Raw genomic sequence first — 22423 nt, 5'->3', positions numbered from 1 at the left:
AAATGGTACATTAATGGTGCATCCCGTACCAGCCTCCCCAAACAGGTGCCGGAATGTGGCGACTAAGGGCTTTTCACAGTAACTTCATTTGAAGCCTACTTGTGACAATAAGCGATTTTCATTTTCATTTCAATAAATAGCGATTGGTTACAGTGTGGAATAAGGGCCAAACAAGCAAATACACGAGCAAGAGCAGCATAGGGCGTCGTGAATTTAGGGCTAATGTTTGCTAGGACAGCATGAATAATTTCCCTACTCTTGTTCTAAAAAGTATCATGGGACATTTTACATTGGCCTGAAAAGGCAGACAGATTGAGCATTTAATCCAAATCACGGCACCTCCAACAATGCAGCGCTCATTTAGTACTATACTGAAGTCTCAGCTTTGAGTTTTGTGCTCACGTTCAAGAGTAAGATTTGAATCTATAACCTTCTTACTTAAAGGCAAGAGTGCTACCTACTGAGCCATGGCTGACACTTTCACTTGGTTGTTGGTGGGAATTTATCAAATTGATGCTGGACAGCATCACTGCAGTTTGACTCTGAATTACTACTGGACTATGTTACAATTAATTTCACATCAAGAGAGTTAACATTCTTGGCACAGAGATCGCCAGGTCCCCCAGCACTGCTTTCTACGCAGTCTGTGTCGAGATCCTTGCTCGCTGCTGATCACCCGGCTAATATCCACAAATGGTTAGGCTGCACTGCTTTCCATCCATTTTAATAGCAGGTATGGTTAACTGGGCTTAGTGTTCCCCAGATGAGTGAAACACCAATGATAAAATTTCAGTATGTAATTCAATGTACCTCTTCCCAACGATAGAGACATTTTAATGGCTCCAATATTAGTAATATCACCAAGATCAAAAGTTGGGGTCTAGGTTTCTTTCCAATGTTGCCTCATGTTGCTAATTCGTGCTAATATAGAGATTCTCAGTTTTCCAGTAATAATATTAATAATCTTTATTATCACAAGTAGGCTTACATTAGCACTGCAATGAAGTTACTGTGAAAAGCCCCTAGTCACCACATTCCGGCGCCTGTTCAGGTACACTGAGCGAGAATTCAGAATGTCAAAATTACCTAACAGCACGTCTTTTGGGACTTGTGGGAGGAAACCGGAGCACCCGGAGGAAACCCACGCAGGCACAGGGAGAGCGTGCAGACTTCACACAGTGACCCAAGCCGGGAACCATGGAGCTGTGAAGCAACAGTGCTACCCACTGTGCTACCGTGCCGCCCAAATTCACTCAAATGCTCATTCTTCATGTGCGAATGCAGACAGGAAGGACTGGCAGGCTATTCACTCATGGATAGTATATTTTCTTCACTAGATACCTACACATATTCACTTTACAGCAGAAAAAAAGTACATGAGAAGGAGGAATTCTGCCTTTTTCCCTCCCCTCGAGAACAAGGTCAGAGACCAGCTGCAGAAAATCTATTGCAATCCCAATTGAGATCAGGCAATAGTACCAATCTATATCTTTACTTTCTGTACTGCTCAGTACCAAAGAGGCAGTGATTACCCAGTGATTCTGACATGAATGATGTGGGGCCTGTGCAAAAATGAGAGCAGGACCGCTGGGTAAAAATAGTTTTTTGGGGTAGATATTTATTAAAACCCAACATATTTAATAAGACCTTTTGAGAGGATACCAACCTGTCCCCATGCGTACATATTATTATAAGTCTGTGATGGGTTCACTTTCGATAGAAGGAATCGAGCCTAAAAGAAAGAAAAAAGCCAATGTAGGTTAACTTCAAAAAACATTTTTAAAATGTTTTCTATTTTTCATCTGGCAATTCTTGGATTGAGCCAAGGACATCTCCAAACAATCAGTAGTTAGTCAAGGGTGATTTTTGTTTTGTAAACACAGATGGAAAGCAAACAAATTTACAATCTTGGCTGCCCCCAACATACTCACGATCAGCTTATCATGTCTTAGCATGAGGTTTGGCCAAATAGGCAAAGACAGCAGACTTCAGCTTGAGACATTGGTAATAATTTTTTTTTAACTGTCTAAAATATCATTACAAGAATAATCCACAGCGAGGGAAAAAATCTCTGAATAAACTACAATATTAACATGGTGTAAACAAGAGTTTTACTGTTAGAAGTTACTTTTAAAAGCAACCTGTATGGATTTGATCCTTTTAAATCAAATTTTAAATTTTAGCCAGCTAGAAGAGTATGGAGGACAATCATATTATTTTTCTTTTCCTGAAGAATAGTTTTAAAATATTTTTAAACCTTTTTTTCCCTCAATTAAGGGGCAATTTTGGCGTGGCCAATCCACCTACCCTGCACATCTTTGGGTTGTGGGGGTGAGACCCACACAGACACAGGGAGAATGTGAAAACCACACAGACAGTGACCCGGGGCCGGGATCGGTCCCGGGTCCTTGGTGCCGTGAGGCGGCAGTGCTAACCACTGTGCCACCTTGCAGTCCTTTTCCCACAGATTTGTTTCAGCATTTCTTTAAAGGTGTCCTTTCGATGGATAATTATTAAATACAATTAAAATACCTGACTCCGACCATGCTCTGTGTCAACATAACGAGGCATTGGAAAACGAGTCTGAAGGATTTCCTGTCCATCAGCCAGGGGAGCTTGTAGAAGCTGTTTGAAGTTCTCATACTCCTGCATATCTTGATATCCAGCCTGCCGCCACTGAGCTATAGTCTGAGGGAAGAGCAAAAGCCTTATACAAAATACACAGCAGATTTCTCTCGAGTACACTCAGCTATTTTTTCTACCATTTATTTCAAATAACGGAAAAGTATTTGCTTTGTGTAAGCTTGGCATTTATGAACAAACTAAAAAAAAGTACAACCAAATACTAATAGCTGCTCAATAACTACACATTAGATACTACAGGTAGGTGCATTGACATGAGTTTTCAAACTATTCCATTACAACTCATAATTACATAGACATTTAATCTTCATCAGTTTGTAGAACCATAAGTTAACATTACTTTTGATAAATCTTCATGAATATAAACAGATATGAATCAAGTTTGAAAGATTTCCTGCATACCATCCAAGGGAGCTAAGTGCCAATTTAGCTTGTCTCAGGTGTTATTAAAATCCCTAAGAATTTCATCAAATTATCAAAACCTACCCTCAACAATAGATCATGTTGAATATATTATTACCCAAGAGAGAGAGTGTTTGCGAAACAAATGAATTATTATACAAAGAATAAGGATTACACGGCAAGACAGTACAGGAGCTCAGCTGAAATCAGACAAAATGTTTTTCAGGATAACCATTATCTTCAACTTCAAGAACCAATGGTGGACTGAGAAAGCCAAGGAGCTGCAACTCCTCGCTGACAAGCATGACACCCGGGACTTCTTCAGTGCCACCAAGGCAATACATGGACCCAATACCGCAGGCCTTAAACTGGTACGGAGTAAGGATGGAACCCTCTTAAGAGACAGAGAAAACATCAGCCTTCAATGGAGAGAGCAGTCCAATGAACTCCTAAATTGTGATACAATCATAGCTGAGGACGTGTTCTAGGAAATCCTCCAACTCCCCAAAGAACATCTTGGACTCCCACCAAGCATGAACAAAGTCAAAGCTGCCATTAAACACATGGAAGAATCAAAAGCCACAGGAGTGGAGAGGATCCAGCGGAGATTTTCAAACTTGGAGGAGAAGAGATCACCCGTCATCTCCATCAGTTGTTCCTGAAAATCTGGGATGGACAAGAAGTTCCTGCTGACCTCAGGGGTGCCATGATGGCCATCATCTTCAAGAAAGGACTCAAAACGGACTGTGGGAACTACCAAGAAATCTCCCTACTCTTCACGCTGGGCATTACCCAAATCCTTGCTAGCCACCTTCTCCCAGTCTGAAGAAATCCTTCCATAAAGCCAGTGTGGCTTCCAACCAAACCATGGAACAGCGGACATGATTTTCATAGCTCGGCAGCTGCAAGAGAAATGCCAGGAGCAATGTGATACAAGCATAGACAAGAACGTGGTCTCGGAAACACTATACATGATTTTCATTGATCTGACCACGGCTTTTGACTCAGTCAGTCGGGGGATGCTATGGAACACTCTGTCAAAGGCCGGCAGTCCAGAGAAATTTATCAATATCCTCCGATTCCTCCACGGCAGTCCTCACCGGCAGAAATAAGATAGAAACCTTAGAGGTCAAGAGTGGAGTCAAGCAGGAATATGTCACCACCCCATCCTATTCTCCATCTTTATCGCCACCATCTTTCACCTTGTTAAGAGTACGCTTCCCAGTGGATTGGATATTGTCGACAGGATGGATGGAAAACATTTCAACCTCAACCAGTTGAAATCCAAGAAAAGGACACTGACATCTCTCGTAGGGCTCCAGTATGCGGCTAATATTGCCTTTTCCACTCTCAGAAAATATCCAAGCTATGCTTGACATCTTTGCGGAAGCCTCAACCTCAAGAAGAGGCCCCAGAGCAAGATCCAGTCTCTCCTTCCATCAAGATCAACAGAGAATCCCTCCAAAATGTGGGACATTTCCCATATCTGGGGAGCCACCTTTTCTCTCAGGCCAACATTGATGCTGAGATACAACATCGTATCTAGTCTGGACGCTCAAGGGAGAGAGTCTTTGATGACCGCATCATCTGTGCTGACACCAACACATTCATGTACAAGGTGGTCGTCCTCCCGACTCTTCTATACAACTCAGAAACTTGGACTACATACAGACGCCATCTCAAAGCCCTGGAGTAGTACCATCAGCGCTGTCTGAGATGGATTTGCCTCATCAGCTGGGAGGACAGGCATACTAACATCAGTGTCCAAGAGCACCAACATAAGAGGCCATAATCATCCAAAGCTAACACCATTAGACCAGCCATGTGCTTAGGATGTCACGGTCCCAACTGCCAAAGTAAATCTTTATTGCCCAGCTCAAGGAAGAAGTTACGAACAGAGGACAAAGGAAGCACTTCAAAGACACCCTGAAGGCTTACCTCAAGAAATGCAACATCAACATCGACCCCTGGGAGAATCTTGCTCAGAAAAAACCCTACTTGGAGGTACCTCCTGATTGAAGGGACACTATTCTTTGAGGACACGATGGCAAGAGGAGGCCTGGAAAAGGAGCCTGAAAAAGGAATACCAGCGCTCGAGTCCAAGGATCGATCTTAGCTCGCAGAAACACCTGCTAAGTTTGCGGTCGAAGATGCGGCTCTAGGATTAGGCTCACCAGCCACGCAAGGACCCACAGAACCCATGAACAGTAACTGGGCGTTACTTAGATGGATAATCAAACTTGTTAGCGGGTGATCGCCGAAGAAGAAACTTTCAGTAAGATTAATGCCCGATCAATGCCCTTCAAATACTCAAAGTATCCTTTTCCCAAAATATAACTCACTTCAGTTATTATGACCAAATACAACCTATGTAAATCTGTTGCAAACTTTAGTCAGCCCTTCATTCTCCATGTTCTCTGCTGCAGATTCATTCCCAATCTTTTTCAAGGATTATAGATGAAAATTGCTGGCTGAACATTGAAGAAGTCTATGTCAAACACTGTGGCTAATTAATAATAATAATCTTTATTATTGTCACAAGTAGGCTGACATTAACACTAATGAAGTTACTGTGAAAACCACCTTGTCGCCACATTTCGGCACCTGTTCGTATACACAAAGGGAGAATTCAGAATGTCCAATTCACCTAACAAAACGTCTTTCAGGACTTGTGGGAGGAAAGCGGAGGAAGCCCATGCAGACACGGGAGAACGTGCAGACTCCGCACAAACAGTGACCCAAGCTGAGAATCGAACCTGGGACCCTGGAGCTGTGAAGCCACAGTGTTAAGCAATCTGCTATCATGGTCACCCACGTGGATTGACTGACTTTCAGAATGGTGCACGAATCTACTGAACCACTCGTTGCTGGGAGCATGCAATTGGGGCACAGTTCTGGTCAGAATACTAATCCATTGTCTTGGTTCTTAGTTGATGAAGGTGCATGGCAGCAGTTGGGCTTGTGGCGCAATAATAGTGCGTCTGACTTCCAGAGGTTGCGTGTTCAAATCACGTCAGGGTCACTGAGATTTTCTGTTGGGCGCACGGTAGCATGGTAGTGAGCACTGTTGCTTCACAGCGCCAGGGACCTGGGATCGATTCCTGGCTTGGGTCACTGTCTCTGCAGATTCTGCCCGTTCTCCCAGTGTCTGCGCGGGTTTCCTCTGGGTGCTCCGGTTTCCTCCCACAAGTCCTAAAAGACATGCTTGTTATGTCAATTGGATATTCTGAATTCTCCTTCTGTGTACTGAACAGCGCCATTGTAGGCATTACAAAAATTTGCCATGTGGTTGATAATGAAGAAAACTATAGATTGCAGGAAGATATCAATGGACCAGGCAGGTGGACGGAACAATGGACGGAACGGTGGCACGGTGGTTAGCACTGCTGCCTCACAGCGCCTGGGACATGGGTTCAATTCAAGCCTTGGGTGGCTGTCTGTGGAATTTGCACTTTCTCCCAGTGTTTGCGTGGGTTTCCTCTGGGTGCCCCGGTTTCCTCCCACAGTCCAAAAATGTGCAGGTTAGGTGGACTGGCCAATCATGATTGCCCCCGACTGCTCGAAGGTTAGGTGGGGTTGTGGAGATGAGGCAGGGGAGTGGGCTTAGGTGAAGTGCTCTTTCAGAAGATTAGTGTAGACTCCATGGGCCGAATGGCCTCCTTCTGCACTGTCGGGAATCTATTATTCTATGAATGACAAATGGAATTCAATCTGGAGAGAAGTGCGAGATAATGCATTTGGAAAAGGTTAACAAAGCAAGGGAATACACAATAAATGGTAGGATGCTGAAAAGTGCAGAAGAACAGAGGGAGCTTGGAGTTCATGTCCACAGATTCCTGAAGGTGGCTGGACAGGTAAAGTGGCTGAAAATAAATGTGGGATACTTTCCTTTATTAGGTGAGGCATATAAGAGTTGAAAGGTTATCCTGAACTGTATAAAACACAAGTCAAACCATGTACTGCATGCAGTTCTGGTCTCTGCACTATAGCAAGATATGGCTGCATTTGAGCAGGTAAAGAGGAGATTCATACGGATGTTGCTTGGACTAGTGAATTTTAGCAATGGGGAATGGTTGGATAGGTTGTTTTCTTTGCAACAGAGATGGCTGAGGGAAGATGTAATTGAGGTATATAAAAGTGTAGATGGAGTGGAAATGGCAGCCCTATTCTGCTTCAGGGGTCCATAACCAGGGGGCATGGATTTTCGGTAAGGATCTAGAAAAGAAGGTTTTTAGCCTTCAATGCTATATGTTTTTCTTACATAGTGAGCATGGCTGAGTAGGCTAGCATTTGTTGCCCATCCCTAATTCCTCGAGGTGGTGGAAACCATTTTCTTGAACAACTGCAGTTCACCTGGTGTAGGTACGACTACAGTTCTGTGAGGGAGCTCCAGGGTTTTGACACATCAACAGCAAATGGAAATATCGTTACAAGTCAGGATGGTGTGCAACTTAGAGGGGAAACTTGGAGGTGGTACTATTCCAATGCATCTTATAGATCCTGCCACTTTGTGTCAATGATGATGGGAGTGAATGTATTAGGTGGTGGATGAGATGCCAATCAAGCAGGCTTTGTCCTGGACGGTTTTGAGCTAGAGTGTTGTTGAAGCCTAATTCAAGCGTAGTTAGAGTGCATTCCATCACACTCCTGACTTGTGCCTTTTGGATGGTGAACAGGCTTTGACGAGTTAGGAGATGGGTTACTTGCCACAGAATTCCCAACCTCTGACCTTGTAGCCACAATATTAACGGGCCAGTTCAGGACTTATGGTCCAGTCAGCTTTCTGGTCAATGGCAACTTCAGGGATGTTAATGGTCAGGGATTCAGTGATGCTAGTCCCACTGAATCTAAAGGGGAGATGGTTAGATATTTTCCTGTTGGAGATGATCATTGCCTGGCACGATTTTTAGTTGCTGCTCTTCAGCCCACGGTTTAATGTTGCCCCGGTCTTCCTGCATAAGGACACTTGGTTGCGCCAAGTGTACTGTTCTAAAGGAACTTGAAGTGGTGTAACCTACAAGGTCATGGACCAAGATTTGCAAGGTGGGATAAGGATGAATGGTTCCTTGTTGGCTGGTGAGGATTTAACAGGTTCTTTCCATGCTACAAACATCAATTATTTCATAAACAGATTTAATGTCCTGCATCTAATGATAAATAAAACAATGTTCATGATTTGAGGCATTTGTATTTCTCTCAGTATATTTGGAAAGCAATTCCATATATTCATTTTAATTATAAATCCAACACCTCATAGCATTGTTTAAAAATTAAGAGATGGTGCTTTCTTATGGTAAATCTGGGAAATTAATCCTTCAGCTGATTGCTGTTTGGGAATAAGAAAACCCTCACCAAAAATTAGTGAAACTTAGCCCATCAAACTGACCTGAAATGATGTAAGCTTTAGAGGAGTTGACAGATTTTTCAGAAAAATACCAGAAACCCAGTATAAACAGGATAACATTTCCTAAATTATTTAATTGAATACGAACCTCTCCATGATAGATAACAATCTGGAAGAAAGTGTCCATGAGGAGTATTCGGTCTGGTAAAATGCTGCTACTGTCCAAAAGCACTGGCTGAAGACAAGAATGAATCAATGATTATCATCATTACTGAAGATAAACAAGACCTCTGCTGCACAAATGCAGATTCTATTTCTACACATATACAAGCTCTCAAACATGCTCCAGCGGAGATTAAGGGTGCAAACGTTCGGGTGGCAACCTTAATTCTTTCTCTTGGAAAATTGTTGGCAGGATGGTGTGCATCCTTGTCATCAACCTATTTACTTATTTTCTCCAGCAGACACCTTGAAAACTGGAGCCTGATCCACCTTTTCCACGTTTCATGCTGCCCATTCTACTTACCTACCCCTCTTGAGCTCTTCTTGCATCCCAAGTGTCTTGTACATAACGTATAGAGCACAATGTACTGGCTACATCCCGCCAGAATCAGAGCAGGACGCGGCCGGTACATGTAAATGCTGGGAGAGGCCTCACCTGGGATCCTTGTTGGCTGCAATGCCTCGCGACGTTTAATGAGATCTTGCGAGACGTTGTGATCTGGGTCCCACTCAAGTGGGTTAAGAACCTGTCAAACAGTCAGACCTAACCAGCTCCCGGCATCTATTGGCCTCCCCAAGGAGACCCCAGCCAGCCACGTTTTAGCACTGGTCTACATAAAATTGGACCTGGTGGAACAGCACCTGGGGGGGTCTCCCAGGCCTTTGGACAGTCAGGGGGAGAGTTGCACCCTGGCTCACCCCTGGCACCTTGGCATGGTATCCAGGTGGTACTGCCAGGGTGGCACTGCCAAGGGTCAGGTCCTGAGGGGGGGGCCATGGAAGGAGCGATGATAGAGGTTGTGAAGGATGGCAGGGTGAAAGTCAGATATGAAGCGGTCCCATAGCGGGCTATCCTCACTTGGCGGGGTAGGGGAGGGGTTATGGCTGTGTGCATGGGGGGGGGGTGACATTGCCTGTGGGCTGGGGGTGTGGAGGACTCTCAAGCTCACATAGAGATTAGGGCACCCTTTCAAAATGGTGGCTCGATCTTTGATAAGCCAGTCTGGCCAGTGATGAAAAACATAAGTGTGAGCTAGCCTGGGAGAGAAACTCCCCTGGGCCCAAAAAATGGGTTAGATATTGGTGGGGAACCCGCCGACAGAGCCGTCGAGAAACTCCCAGGCAAACATGCCTCAAATGACACTTAGAAACTTAAATTAAATCGCGTGCATAATGTTCATTATTCCTATTTCCAATCCCTGTGCATATTACTTCTGCTCAGTAATCATTTCCTGGCCTCCACCACAACACTTTATAGGTCACTTTATAATTTCCTTGTGTGTGGTTGTGTGTTTTATTCCCACTTGTACCTCTTTTCTAGTTCTTTCTTAAATGTTATTTTTCTGCAATATCTTTCATTTTTGAGGAAGTGTTTATGCTTGAAACATCAAGAGACTAGTGTTTTCTTAACCTGCCTGATCTGTTGAGTGTCTCTATTTTTATTTTGTCTTCAGCATCTACAATATGTTATCTCCCTCACTAATCTATCCATCTCTGCCCACACCGCCTTCCATGTGCCCCTATCGAGATAAATTCACCACTGCCTTCAGCGTCTCCCATACAGTCACTGCTGAGACCTCCCCATATCGTTTATCTCAACATACCTCTGAATGGCCTCCCTCACCCGCACAGACACCTCCTCCTCCGCTAATAGTCCTACATCTAACCTCCAGTGCAGGCGCTGGCCCCCTTTCTTACGCACCCGTAGGTCTACCCAGTGTGGGGCATGATCCCACACCACTATCGCCGAGCACTCAACACCCACCACCCCCGCCAACAACGTCCTATCCATAACCAAAAAGTCAATTCGGGAGTACACTTCTTTGGACATGGGAAAAAAATTAGTACACTTCCGCTCTCGACCGCCAAAACCTCCACGGATCTACCCGCCACTCCCACCTGTCCCATAGCCCCTTTAGCTCCTGCGCAACCGCTGACACCCTCCCTGTCCTCGAACTCGACCGATCCAGCCTTGGATCCATAACCGTATTAAAATCCCCCGCCGTAATCAACCGATGCGAGTCCAAATCAGAGATCTTCCCCAATACCTGCCTCATGGACACTACACCATCCCAGTTCAGTGCATAAATGCTCACCATCACCACCGGCATCCCCTCCAGCTTCTCGCTCACCATAACGTATCTGCTCCACCCTCCCCTCTATCCCCCCCGCCGAGTCCACCGCTATACTTCCCACTTCAAATGCCACTAGCTTATTAATCAGAATCGTCACCCCCTTGTTTTGTAATCTAGCCCTGAATGGAATACCTACCCTACCCACCCCTTCCTCAGCCTAGTCTGATCCACCACCTTCAGGTGTGTCCCCTGCATCATTGCCACGTCCGCCTTTAAGCTTTTCAGATGTGCGAACACACGGGCCCTCTTGACTGGCCCATTCAACCCCCAAACATTCCATGTGATCAGCCTGGTCACTCGACCCCCACCGATCAACCATAGCCCTTCCTGGGCCAGCCTCCAGCCCGCGTCCCTCACTTCATCAGGCCCGCCCTCGGGTGCCCACCATCCTTGGCCCTCACCATGTCACCCTTCAACAGTCCCTCCCCTATCAGCAGACATCCACCCCCCTCCCTCTCCCCATGACAAAATAACAATCCCAACCCCCTTCCACACACTTACTACCTGCTCATCCCCCTCTGCGCTTCTGTGGGCTAACCCACACAGCTAGACTGGTAGCCCCTGCCCATGGCGCCTAGCATCCTACCCACCGTTGAATCCCCGTCCCCCCAACCATCTTCCCTGTGCAAACATTACAATCCCCACCCAACACTATCCCCATCAAAAACAAACAAATCCAAAAGAGAGCAACAGCCCCAAGTACACTGCAAATGTGGTTCATGCAAACCAGAAAAAAACCAAGATACAAGACAGGAACGTCCCCTCCAGAGTTCAATGTCCTGACACTCCTGCCAATTCACTGTCTAATAAATTCCATCGCCTTCTCTGGCGATCCAAAGTAGAATTCCTGGCCTTCGTACGATACCCACAGACCAGCTGAGTATAACATTCCGAACTTCACTCCCTTCTTAAAGAGAGCCGTCTACACCTTGTTAACGCTCACCCTCCATTTGGCCAGCTCTGCACCCAGGTCCTGTCACTACCTTCCCAAGTGCAGCGCCTCATCTGCCTGGCCCACCTCAAAATCCATTCCTTATCAAGGAACCGGTGCAGTCGCACCACCATCGCCCTCGGCAGCTCATTTCCTTGCAGCTTCCTCATAAGCGTCCTGTGCACCCGGTCCACCTCCAAGGGCGAGCAAACGCTCCTTCACCCAGCAGCTTCTCGAACATCCATACCACATACATACCAGCGTCCGCTCCTTCGCTGCCCTTCAGCAGACCCACGATCCTCAAGTTCTGCCTGCACAATCTGTTCTCCAAGTCCTCCCCCTTGTCCTGCAGCTTCCTCTGTTGATCTCTCATCAACCCCATCTCCACAACCATTAAGACAAGCTGCTCCTCATGCTCCACCACCGCCTCCTCCACCTTCTTAATCGCCTGCCCCATGGCCTCTCACCTCATTTACATGCGGTTGATCCCTGCCTTTATCGGATTCACCACCGTGGCCAGGACCTTCAAGTTCTCCTTCCTCTGCTAGGCAAACTTCTCATGGAGGAAGATCATTAACACATCCATCGACCACTGGGCCAGCAGGCTCGGATCCTGACCCTCCGCCATCTTCCCCCGTGACGCAGGCCCACTCCAACTTTCGACCGTTGTACTCTCCTTTTTCAACCTCTTCTGGTCCACAAATCCATACATTGGTGGGATACTCTCTTCCTCCACCCCTCCTGCACCTTCTACAAACACTCAGCTCCACCGTTAGCCAGGGAAAAGGTCCAAAAAGTCCACCATGAGCTGCAGCCGCCAAACGTGCGCCACTCACACCATGGTGGCCACCGGATGTCGTTCAGAAGGCTTTCCATCAGGAGCCACACCGGAGTCAAGTAAGCAAAATTAGACCGTGTGGGATTATGGTAATATATTGGCAATGATTGAATGTTGGTTAATGGGACAGAAAAGAAAATAGGAATGAATGGGTCGCTCTCAGGTCGGCAGGCTGTGACTGGTACGATTCTGTAAGGATCAGTGCTTTGGCGCCAGCTATTCACGATGAGTACCAATGATTGGAGACCAAGTTTGCTGATGACACACAACTAGGCTGCGAGGAGGATGCAAAGTGGCTTCAAGGGCATTTAGATAGAATAAGTGCGAGGGCAAGAACATGGCAGATGAAACATAAATGTAGAAAGATTTATCCACTTTGGTAAGGAAAACAGAAATGCAGGGCATTCCGTAAATGATGAGAAATTGGGAGTATTGATGTCCAAAGGGACCAAAGTCATTAAAAGCCAACATGCAGGTGCAGCAAGCAATTAGGAAGGCAGATGGTATGCTGGCCTTTATTGCATCAGATTTGAGAAAAGAAGTCCTGTTCCAGTTGTATAGAACCTTGGTGAGACTGCACATAAAGTATTGTCAGTTTTGATCTCCTTAGCTAAGGAAACATATATTTGCCATAGAGGGATTGCAACAAGAGTTCACCAGACTGATCTCTGGGATGGTAGGATTGTCCGATGTGGAGAGATTGAGGAGATGGAGTCTGTGTTCCCCAGAGTTCAGAAGAATGAGAGATGATCTCATTCAAACATACAAAATCCTTACAGGTAGGCGCAGAAAGGATGGCTTCCCCTGGTTGGAAGTCCAGAACCAGGGTCAAAGTCTCACTCTAAGAGGTAGACCATTTAGTACGGAGATGTAGAGGAATTCTTTATATTTTATTTTTTTTATAAATTTAGAGTACCCACAATTTTTTTTCCAATTAAGGGGCAATTTAGTGTGGCCAGTCCACCTACCTGCATATCTTAGGGTTGTGGGGACGAAACCCATGCAAACATGGGGAGAATGTGCAAACTCCACATGGACAGTGACCCAGAGCCGGGATCAAACCTGGGATCTCAGGTACCCATTGCGCCACCACGCTGCCCCGATGAAGAGGAATTTTGTCACACAGAGGGTGATAACACTTTGGAATTTTCTACCCCAAAATGTGGTGGAGACAGTCATCGAGTATGTTCAAGACAGAAATTGGTAGATTTCTAGATATTAAAGATATCGAGATATGGTGATAATATGGGGAAAATAACATTAAGGTAAAGATCAGCCATAATTTGGTTGAATGGTGGAGCAGGCTTGAGGGACCAAATGACCTACTCCTGCTCTTATTTCCTATCCACAAGGCACAAGCATGAGTGTGATGGAATACTCTCCACTTGCCTGAATAAGTGCACTCAAGAAGCTCAACAGCATCCAGGACAAAGCAGCGCACTTGATTGGTACCCCATCCACCATCGATGCACAGTGACAGCAATATGTACCAATCCTCAAGATGTACTGCAACAACTCACAAAGGCTTCTTTCATAGCACTTTCCAAACCAGCGACCTCTACCACTTAGAAGGACACAGGCAGCAGTTGCCTGTGAACACCATCACTGCACGTTACCCTCCAAGCCCCACACCATCATCGCCATTCCTTCATGGCCGTGGGGTCAAAGTCCTGGAACTTGCTTCCTAACACTGCTGTGGGTATCTATACCACATGGCCAAAGTAGCAGCTCATCACCACCTTTTCAAGGACAATTAAGAAAGGTCAACTAATGTTGGCCTAGCCAGTGACATCCAGTCCTGTGAATAAATAAAAACAAAGTGCACAAATATAAACTGATAAACTGAAAAACAATAAGCTATTCAGAACATTTCACTAGAACGCACTATGCAACATCTTGCATGCATTCCAATTTTCCTCTCTTCAAGGGTTTTTTCTGGGCTACAGTTTAGAGGCTCTAGTCCCCTCAGCTATCTTGGCTACATGCCCTTGTCATGTGTTCATCTAAAAATGAATGATAACAGATTATTCTGCTACAGAGACAGGCTTCACAGCTAAACTGGAACCAATCATCAATGTGTATGCATTCTATCATGAGCAGATGGTAACAATCAGGATCAACAACCTGACTCTCTCCACAGATGCTACTCAGTTACGCACAATCCTTCACTTGTCGAATAAACTTTGTAATTAACAACTTTTAATGCATTATTTATGTGCTAAATCTCACCTCAGGTGGTCCATAGAAAGAGTAGGAATAGAGAATAGGCTGAATCATGATGAGAGACTGTGTTAGATCTTGTCGCATGAAATGATGACGGTAGTATGATGATTCATCTGGGCTATTATTGAAAACTTGAAGAAAAGGGGACCGTCTCAGGTGGAACATAAACTAAAATGATAATTTTTAAAAAGTTAGTCAAAGCACCGCGGGATAAATCAGAATACATTTGTGCCCCTATAAAATACTTTGGAAGAAAGTTATCTAGGCTGAGCATCAGATTAACAGAAATACTACCCAAGAGAGGAAAAGATCCCTCTCTGCCTGTTTGTTCTGTCGAGGAGCCATGGTGTGATGGGTATCCTTAAGGAAGTTTCTGAACAGAAATAACTAGAAATATCCCTTGCAAGGTTTATTTTATCCAGTGTCTTCCTGGGTGAAGCTTATTTTCTAAAGAACCCATCCCTCATTCAAATAGACACCCCCATTCCTATTCCTTCAATACCAGAATTGACACGATACAGACACAATAGACAGAGCTTGCCATTTTATCCCTATTTTTCCTGATCCATATTGTGGTACAGTCCCTTTCCCAAATAGCTATTCGCCCACATTGAAAGAGGATGAAATTACGCCACAACCATTTTTATACCCACCAGATGTTCCAAGTCACAAGCTACACAAGGGAGCTACTAGTTGAATAAAAGTAGGACCTCTGGCTGATTTATCCCCATCCTTAGGATAAATGTAGCTATGACAGAGATCAACTAATTCAACACAGCCCAGGGACAGCCCTAGTCTGTAGTGATTAGTATTTCATCATAATTATAGAATGTTTACAGCGCAGGAGGCCATTTGCTGGCTCTCTGTAAAAGCCACCCCCTGAGCCCCGCAATTTCTTTCCTTGTCAGATAATGATCCAGTTCCCATGGTTGAATCTACCTCCAACATACACTCAGGAGTGCATTCCAGATCCTAACCACCCGCTGCATAAAAATAACTTTCCTAATGTCACCCTTGCTTCTTTTGCCAATGACCTTATCTGTGCCCTCTGCTTCCCGGACCTTTAACTAATGGGAACAATTACTCAATATCTATGCTGTCAAATCCCCACATCATTTTGAATACTTCTATCAAATCTCCTCTCATTCTTATCTATTGGGAGCTTTCATTTAAAAAAAACATTAGAAGTAAATCATTGTGCTCTCCTTAGGTACTCTTCCTCTATCTGAGGATGGATGCAACTAAATCTTTAAGAATTGGCTTTGTGAAGAGACTGCAGTGTTCAACAAATATCTCCTTGTTTAAGGCAATTTTCTCGGATTATCCCATCAATCCATTACATTTTAGGATTATCATTTTATATAACCACCAAGCTAGTCATTTTATTATATTTACCTGTGGATAAAGGGAAAATGTTTCTGAAAGTCTGAAAGAGGTAGGATCATCTTTGTGGAACTGGCCAAACTTCTGACACTGATGGAAAAAAGGGGCAGAAAATAATTAACAGGTTAAAATTTGGTACAGTCTCAATTTAAAACCAGCCAACTGCCTTTTTAGACTCAACATAGCTACTTGATGACCTTACCAGCCGGATCAGTTGTCTGTCCAACCAACGAAGTACATCAGGGCCTTCCTCAGACTCAGCCCTAAAAACTCCCAGTCTAGCCATCAAGACAGCTGATGCCTCCTGATCAAATGCAGCTTCTATCTGCTGGAGTTGACTCTGTGCATCTGCCCAGCTAAAAATCAAAGCAAATGTTCACAGGTTAAATTTCATCATGATTACTCAGTTTCCAATCAGTGGGCTGACAGGAGCATCAAGACAAAGGGTCAGAGTAAAAAATGAGTTCCCAAGCATGCACCTGCCAGCATACAGGAACTGCTTGGAAATTTTACCATTAGGGTCTCCCAATTGACCACCTGTGGGCCCGCTTCCAATTAGGGCTGGCTGGCAGTTCCTGATGTTGCCAACATGTGACTACAGAATCATAGAATTTACAGTGCAGAAGGAGGCCATTAGGCTCATCAAGTCTGCACCGGCTCTTGGAAAGGGAAAGAGCACCCTACATAAGCTCACACCTCCACTCTATCCCGGCAACCCTTCAACCCCATCTAACCCAAGGGCAATTTAGCATGGCCAATCCACTTAACCTGCACATCTTTGGACTGTGGGAGGAAACCGGAGCACCCGGAGGAAACCCATGCAGACACGGGAAGAACGTGAAGCCATTGTGCTAACTGCCATGCTGCCCAAGACTATACCAGCCCCCAGTGCTGATAAAATCCTGTAAGAAGTCTTATAACACCAGGTTAAAGTCCAACAGGTTTGTTTCAAATCACTAGCTTGCATCATCTTGCATCTTTGACTTTGTCTATATATATGTTTCTGGAACCCACCTCTTCATTCACCCGAGGAAGCAGTGCTCTGAAAGCTAGTGATTCAAAACAAACCTGTTGGATTTTAACCTGGTATTGCAAGACCTCTTACTGTGCCCACCCCAGTCCAACGTCTGCATATCCACATCATGGATAAAATCCTGGCCATTGTTTTAATTGAGAAGTATAGTTGATAATGTAATTACTATGAATCCAGCGCTTTTAAATTGGAAAACGAAGAGTCAATAATTTAAAATGCCCATTCTTTCTTCACTCTCTCTTCCGATGCCAGAATTAACCCTGTTGCATGGACACAGTTGAATAGCCAGGAAATCCGTGATCTGGATTGCATTCTTGTAAATACATAGCATTGGTAGGGAGTGAACTTGTAGGCGAGTTCTCATAGGCATATTTTGAGCTCTCTGCTGTCAACAACAATCATAACTAATATTGCAGCACTCACTGCACTGGAATGTCAGCCTTGATTTTTATGCTCAAATCCTGAAGTGAAACATGAAACTGGAACATTGTGATTCAGAGTGCCACAATTCAGACAGCCACAAATAGCACTGCTGAATTCTATTTGTATATCAAAGTATGCACGTGTATGTGAATGTTTTCTCCTCCTCAATCTGTTTGTTCTGCTCGATTTAAAATTATTTAATCTGTACAATACTATAATTCTGATCCCACTGATGGGCTCCTCAACAATAAAGGCAGCCCTCACTACATTGCATTCCTGCTTTCAGTAGGTGGCAGGACTTCTGTCCTTTCCCCGTAATTTTTAATTATAAATTATATTGATTTTCTATTATCAATCTAGGTGACAAATGTAAGGAAGACAATGTTTATACAGAAGAACCAGCACATATTTTAGTATAGCATAATTTCTCTTTACTCGAAACAGCAAGCCACGTCTACAACAGAGATCATTGGATTAACATATCAAATCTGTGTAAAGGTTAGGAAACCAAAACATTGGACTAGATCTCAAGAAAGTTAATTAAAAGTTGAAACTGGTCACATTTCGGCAAGAATGTGTCACAACCTCTCCAAATAAAAGCAGGAGGGGTGATTTTGAGATTTAATACAATTTAGAAAGATTAGTGCACAGAACAGACTTTCACGAAAAAACCTCCATGGAGGAAACGTTAAAATGTCAAGAAACACCGTAACCCTAAATTCTGGAACTCTGAAATCAGGAAATACCAGTTGTCTCGAATTTATAACAGTATAATAATAATATTTATTGTCACAAGTAGGCTTACATTAAAGCTACAATGAAGTTACTGTGAAAAGCCCCTAGTGGCCACATTCCAGTTCCTGTTCGGGTACACAGAGGCAGAATTCAAAATGTCCAAGTTGCCTAACAGCACGTCTTTCGGGACCTATGGGAAAACCCACACAGACACAGGGAGAACGTACAGATTCTGCACAGACAGTGACCCAAGCCGGGAATCGAACCTGGGACCCCCCTGGTGCTGTGAAGCAACAGTTTAACCACTGTGCTACCATGCTGCCCATGTTTGTTTGAGTGCGTATGCAATTCCAGGATTGGCTGTTTGTCACTCTGCAACAGAGTTAACGCTATGGTCCAAATGGTTGTAAATAGTATCTCCAGAACTTTTCCGTGCAAGACTTTAATGGCCTTTGTCAAGGGCAAGTGCCTCTAACACATCCAAGCAGGTGGAGCAGTAGAGATACAAGAGGATGCAATCAAGGAAATATGAGCAGCACGGTAGCACAGTCCAAAGATATGCAGGTTAGGTAGATTGGCCATGATAAATTGCCCTGTCCAAAAAGGTGAGGTGGGGTTACTGGGTTACGGGATAGGGTGGAGGCGTGGGATTAAGTAGGGTGCTCTTTCCAAGAGCCGGTGCAGACTCGATGGGCTGAATGGCCTCCTTCTGCACTGTAAATTCTATGATTCTATGTTTCAAGAAGGTTTTTGAGGATGGACAGAGATAAGTTTCAAACATAGTAACCAGCCCCTGTACCCCACCCACCCTCACATCCTTTCACACACAATGCAGGGTTGCCTAATCAGGGGTATGGAGGCTGTACAACATTCAGACAGGGGCAGAAACACAGCAAGGTTTGAAGCCACCACACACATTCCTAGCTCAGTTGCATGACCTCCCAGTTTTTCCCACATTCAGTCTGCCTGTGTCAAGATGGCACACAAATATCCAGGGCCTGCTCAGCATTTATGATAAATGTTAAAAACTGCAGTACTTTGGAAACATGGAAAATATGGTATTTGGATAAATCAAACAATTTTTATTACAGCTTTATAATATTTTGTTATATCTCAGGAACATATTTTGATTTATTATTGTCACATGTATTAGTATACAGTGAAAAGTATTGTTTCTTGCATGCTGTACAAACAATGCATACCGTACATAGGGAAGGAAGGAGAGACTGCAGAATATAATGTTACAGTTATAGCAAGGTGTAGAGAAAAGATGAACTTAATACGTGGTAGGTCCATTCAAAAATCTGATGGCAGCAGGGAAGAAGCTGTTCTTGAGTCGGTATTTATATCCAGTTCACTTGTGCTAGGCACTATAACATTATTTCAAAATCCAGAAATTCTTACCAGAGAGGTTACAGTGTAATAGAAATGTTTGTAGGATACTAGAATGTCAGACACCTATAAAATTAACAAGTCTGATGAAGAATTACAATGGAGAAGTAAAGTAAAATTTAAAGCATAATCCAAACATTATATGATAGAGATTAAAGATGTTACATTATGTAATTATGCACTGGAGAACCCACAGCAAACTTACTTTCTGGCCACCGTCGTAACTCGGATGTGTCTCTGACCACTGGAATGCTGGTATTGGGTGACAAACTGAATCGCACCTCGTCCACCCTGAGGAATTGGTGCATTATGCTGCAAAATTATAATATAAACAGAACAGAACGTTTATGGCAGTGTACTTTTAAATGATGCATTTAAAATGTGTCAGAATCAACACAGAACTCAATTGTTCTGCTGGGCTTATTTAGCACACTATCAATGGAGCCATTACATTTGAATGTGGAATAATATGCGCATATTCTTAATTCAATTTGTAAGCACTACTGACAAGCATAAATCCACCAGCATTCCAACTTGTACCATGGCTAAACCAGTTTTCTTTAGACACATCCGCATCTGAAAGGGCAAATTCTTGGGAATGTAATCAAAAGTTCATAAATTTATATCAATTGAAAGCCATCCATGAAAATTCGAGAACTTTGCAACTGCCATTACTAACCTTAAACACACAAAGTGAAATCAGTCAGGCTGGAACAAAAGAGGTTGGTGATCTGGTGGAAGGCAGAAAACTAAATGACAAAAGGGATGATGGTGCAAGGCAAAAGGAGACAGTAAATGGGCCAAGAGACAAAAGATGGGGCGAGAGGTTCTGTACATAGGACTAGCAGAATCACCAACAGCTGCTCTGCAAACCAAAATGGAGGAAAAGCGATGATGATCTGAAACTACGGAACTCAATGTTGAGTACTCATGACATTTACAAAGTATTTAGATATGCACTTGCGGTGCCAACGCATACATGGCTATGGTCCAAGTGCTGTAAAATGGAATTAGAATACTTAGGTGGTTGTGTTTGACCGGCACAGATGCGATGGGTATCAGGGCATTTTCTGTGCTGTAGACCTCTGTGACTCTAAGGCTATAAACTGCCAAATTTAAATAGGAAGTGGTGCTCTTCAAGCATATCAATGTAGTAGCGAAGGCCAGAGTGGGGGTGGAGTGGATAATTAAAATGATTGGCGACGATAAGCTCAGGGTCAGCTTTGCAGACGGAATGGAGATGTTCCATAAAGTACTCACCCAATCTGAACAGCAAATACAGGGGGCGATCAGTGCCCACAAAAGTGCTCACCCGATCTGAGCATCAAATCTGATCAGTTCACAACAAAGGGTTCCGCTTCATTTCCTTACACTCCTACCTCAATTAACTCAACACAAAACTAAAGTCTTCTTCCAAGGCCCAATCTGTCACTTTTTCATCATGGACATCCAATTTCTCTGCATCTCCATCCCTCCCAGCACAGTTTGAGGGTACTCTCTATCTTGTAAAGAGGCCAAAACAGACTCCAGCCACCACCACCCTCCTCCACTACCTGGCTGGAGATTCTGAAATTGAAAAACTTCTTGAACTGTGCACAGTTTACAGCAGAACTGTTTGCACCCAGATACCCATAACAAGTTTCTGGCACTTTGGGCGGCTGAATCTCAGGAAGTGAAGGAACCTTCAAGAGCCTGGTAAGCAAGCAACGACTTTCTATGGGGGGTGTCAAAGTGGAAAGGGGAAGTTCAGTTGACAATTTCAGTTTGAAAGTGTAAGTGGTTGTGTTTATTTTAGATACATTAACAGCGACAAATACATGGATAGGGGGATATGGCACAAGGAAGTGCTGAGGGTTTTGGCCAAGATTGGTACCATGACCGGTACAGGCTTGGAGGGCCGAAGGGCCTGTTCCTGTGCTGTTCTTTGTAACTCCATTCACTTGGCTATGGGAACCAGCCTGGACATGTAGAAATGTTCAATATTTCCTATTTTTTACCCTTTGGGATTGCACAGACTTTATTTAAGTGAGTGGTCTTTTGAATATTTTTGTGCTTTCACTCACGCATGGCAATTGAAAGGAGCTAACTTGAACATGGCCTGTACCTGGCCGTCCGAGTTATGCAGCTTTGAGGGAACATTGTACTCACACAGTATTGGAAAATCACTTCCCAAAACTGAACTTGGTAGAATACATTAGCCTCAGCTGATGCATTAGCAGAGAAAAAGAAAAACATGCTAATACTTAATGGGAAGCATGTGCCATTAACAAATGCTGCACCTCGTGTTATGGGGCTTATTTAAAATGATCAGAACGCTAAAAAACCAATGAATTGATTCACAGCCATTAGACAGTGCAAACGTGATTGTTTGACAGCTCGAATAGCTATACTTTTAAAAAATATATATTTTTATTAAGGTATTTGAAAGTTTTTATGATACTAATAACAATGACATAAACATGGTATAATAAACATTTCCACCCCCATCCCAATCTTCACACACCCCCACCATAAAACAACAATCCGACCCTCTCCCCACCCATCCCCCCATGGAATACTGCTTCTGCTGACATTTTAATTTTCCCCGAGAAAGCCGACGAACGGCTGCCACCTCCGGGTGAACCCAACCATCGACCTCTTAAGGCGAACTTTATTTTCTCGAGACTGAGAAACCCAGCCATGTCACTAACCCAGGTCTCTGCACTCGGGGGCTTCGAGT

The 22423-nt window shown here is 44.1% G+C and overlaps 1 protein-coding gene across 1 annotated transcript in view; it reads right to left on the bottom strand.

The window, feature by feature from the left end:
• The window catches only part of LOC119972310 (protein transport protein Sec23B), a 75641-nt gene that overhangs the window by 2512 nt on the left and 50706 nt on the right, over positions 1 to 22423 (bottom strand). Inside the window, exons 13-19 of the mRNA XM_038808811.1 lie at positions 19910 to 20016; positions 16324 to 16477; positions 16134 to 16211; positions 14745 to 14906; positions 8538 to 8624; positions 2533 to 2688; positions 1667 to 1732 (exon numbers count right to left, since the gene is read on the bottom strand). Coding sequence (XP_038664739.1) covers positions 1667 to 1732; positions 2533 to 2688; positions 8538 to 8624; positions 14745 to 14906; positions 16134 to 16211; positions 16324 to 16477; positions 19910 to 20016 — 810 coding nt within the window. The remainder of the gene's footprint in view (positions 1 to 1666; positions 1733 to 2532; positions 2689 to 8537; positions 8625 to 14744; positions 14907 to 16133; positions 16212 to 16323; positions 16478 to 19909; positions 20017 to 22423) is intronic.

This window comes from Scyliorhinus canicula, chromosome 1 (genome assembly GCF_902713615.1).
Source record: "Scyliorhinus canicula chromosome 1, sScyCan1.1, whole genome shotgun sequence".
Lineage (NCBI taxonomy): Eukaryota > Metazoa > Chordata > Chondrichthyes > Carcharhiniformes > Scyliorhinidae > Scyliorhinus > Scyliorhinus canicula.
This window is presented reverse-complemented; position numbering and strand designations above follow the sequence as displayed.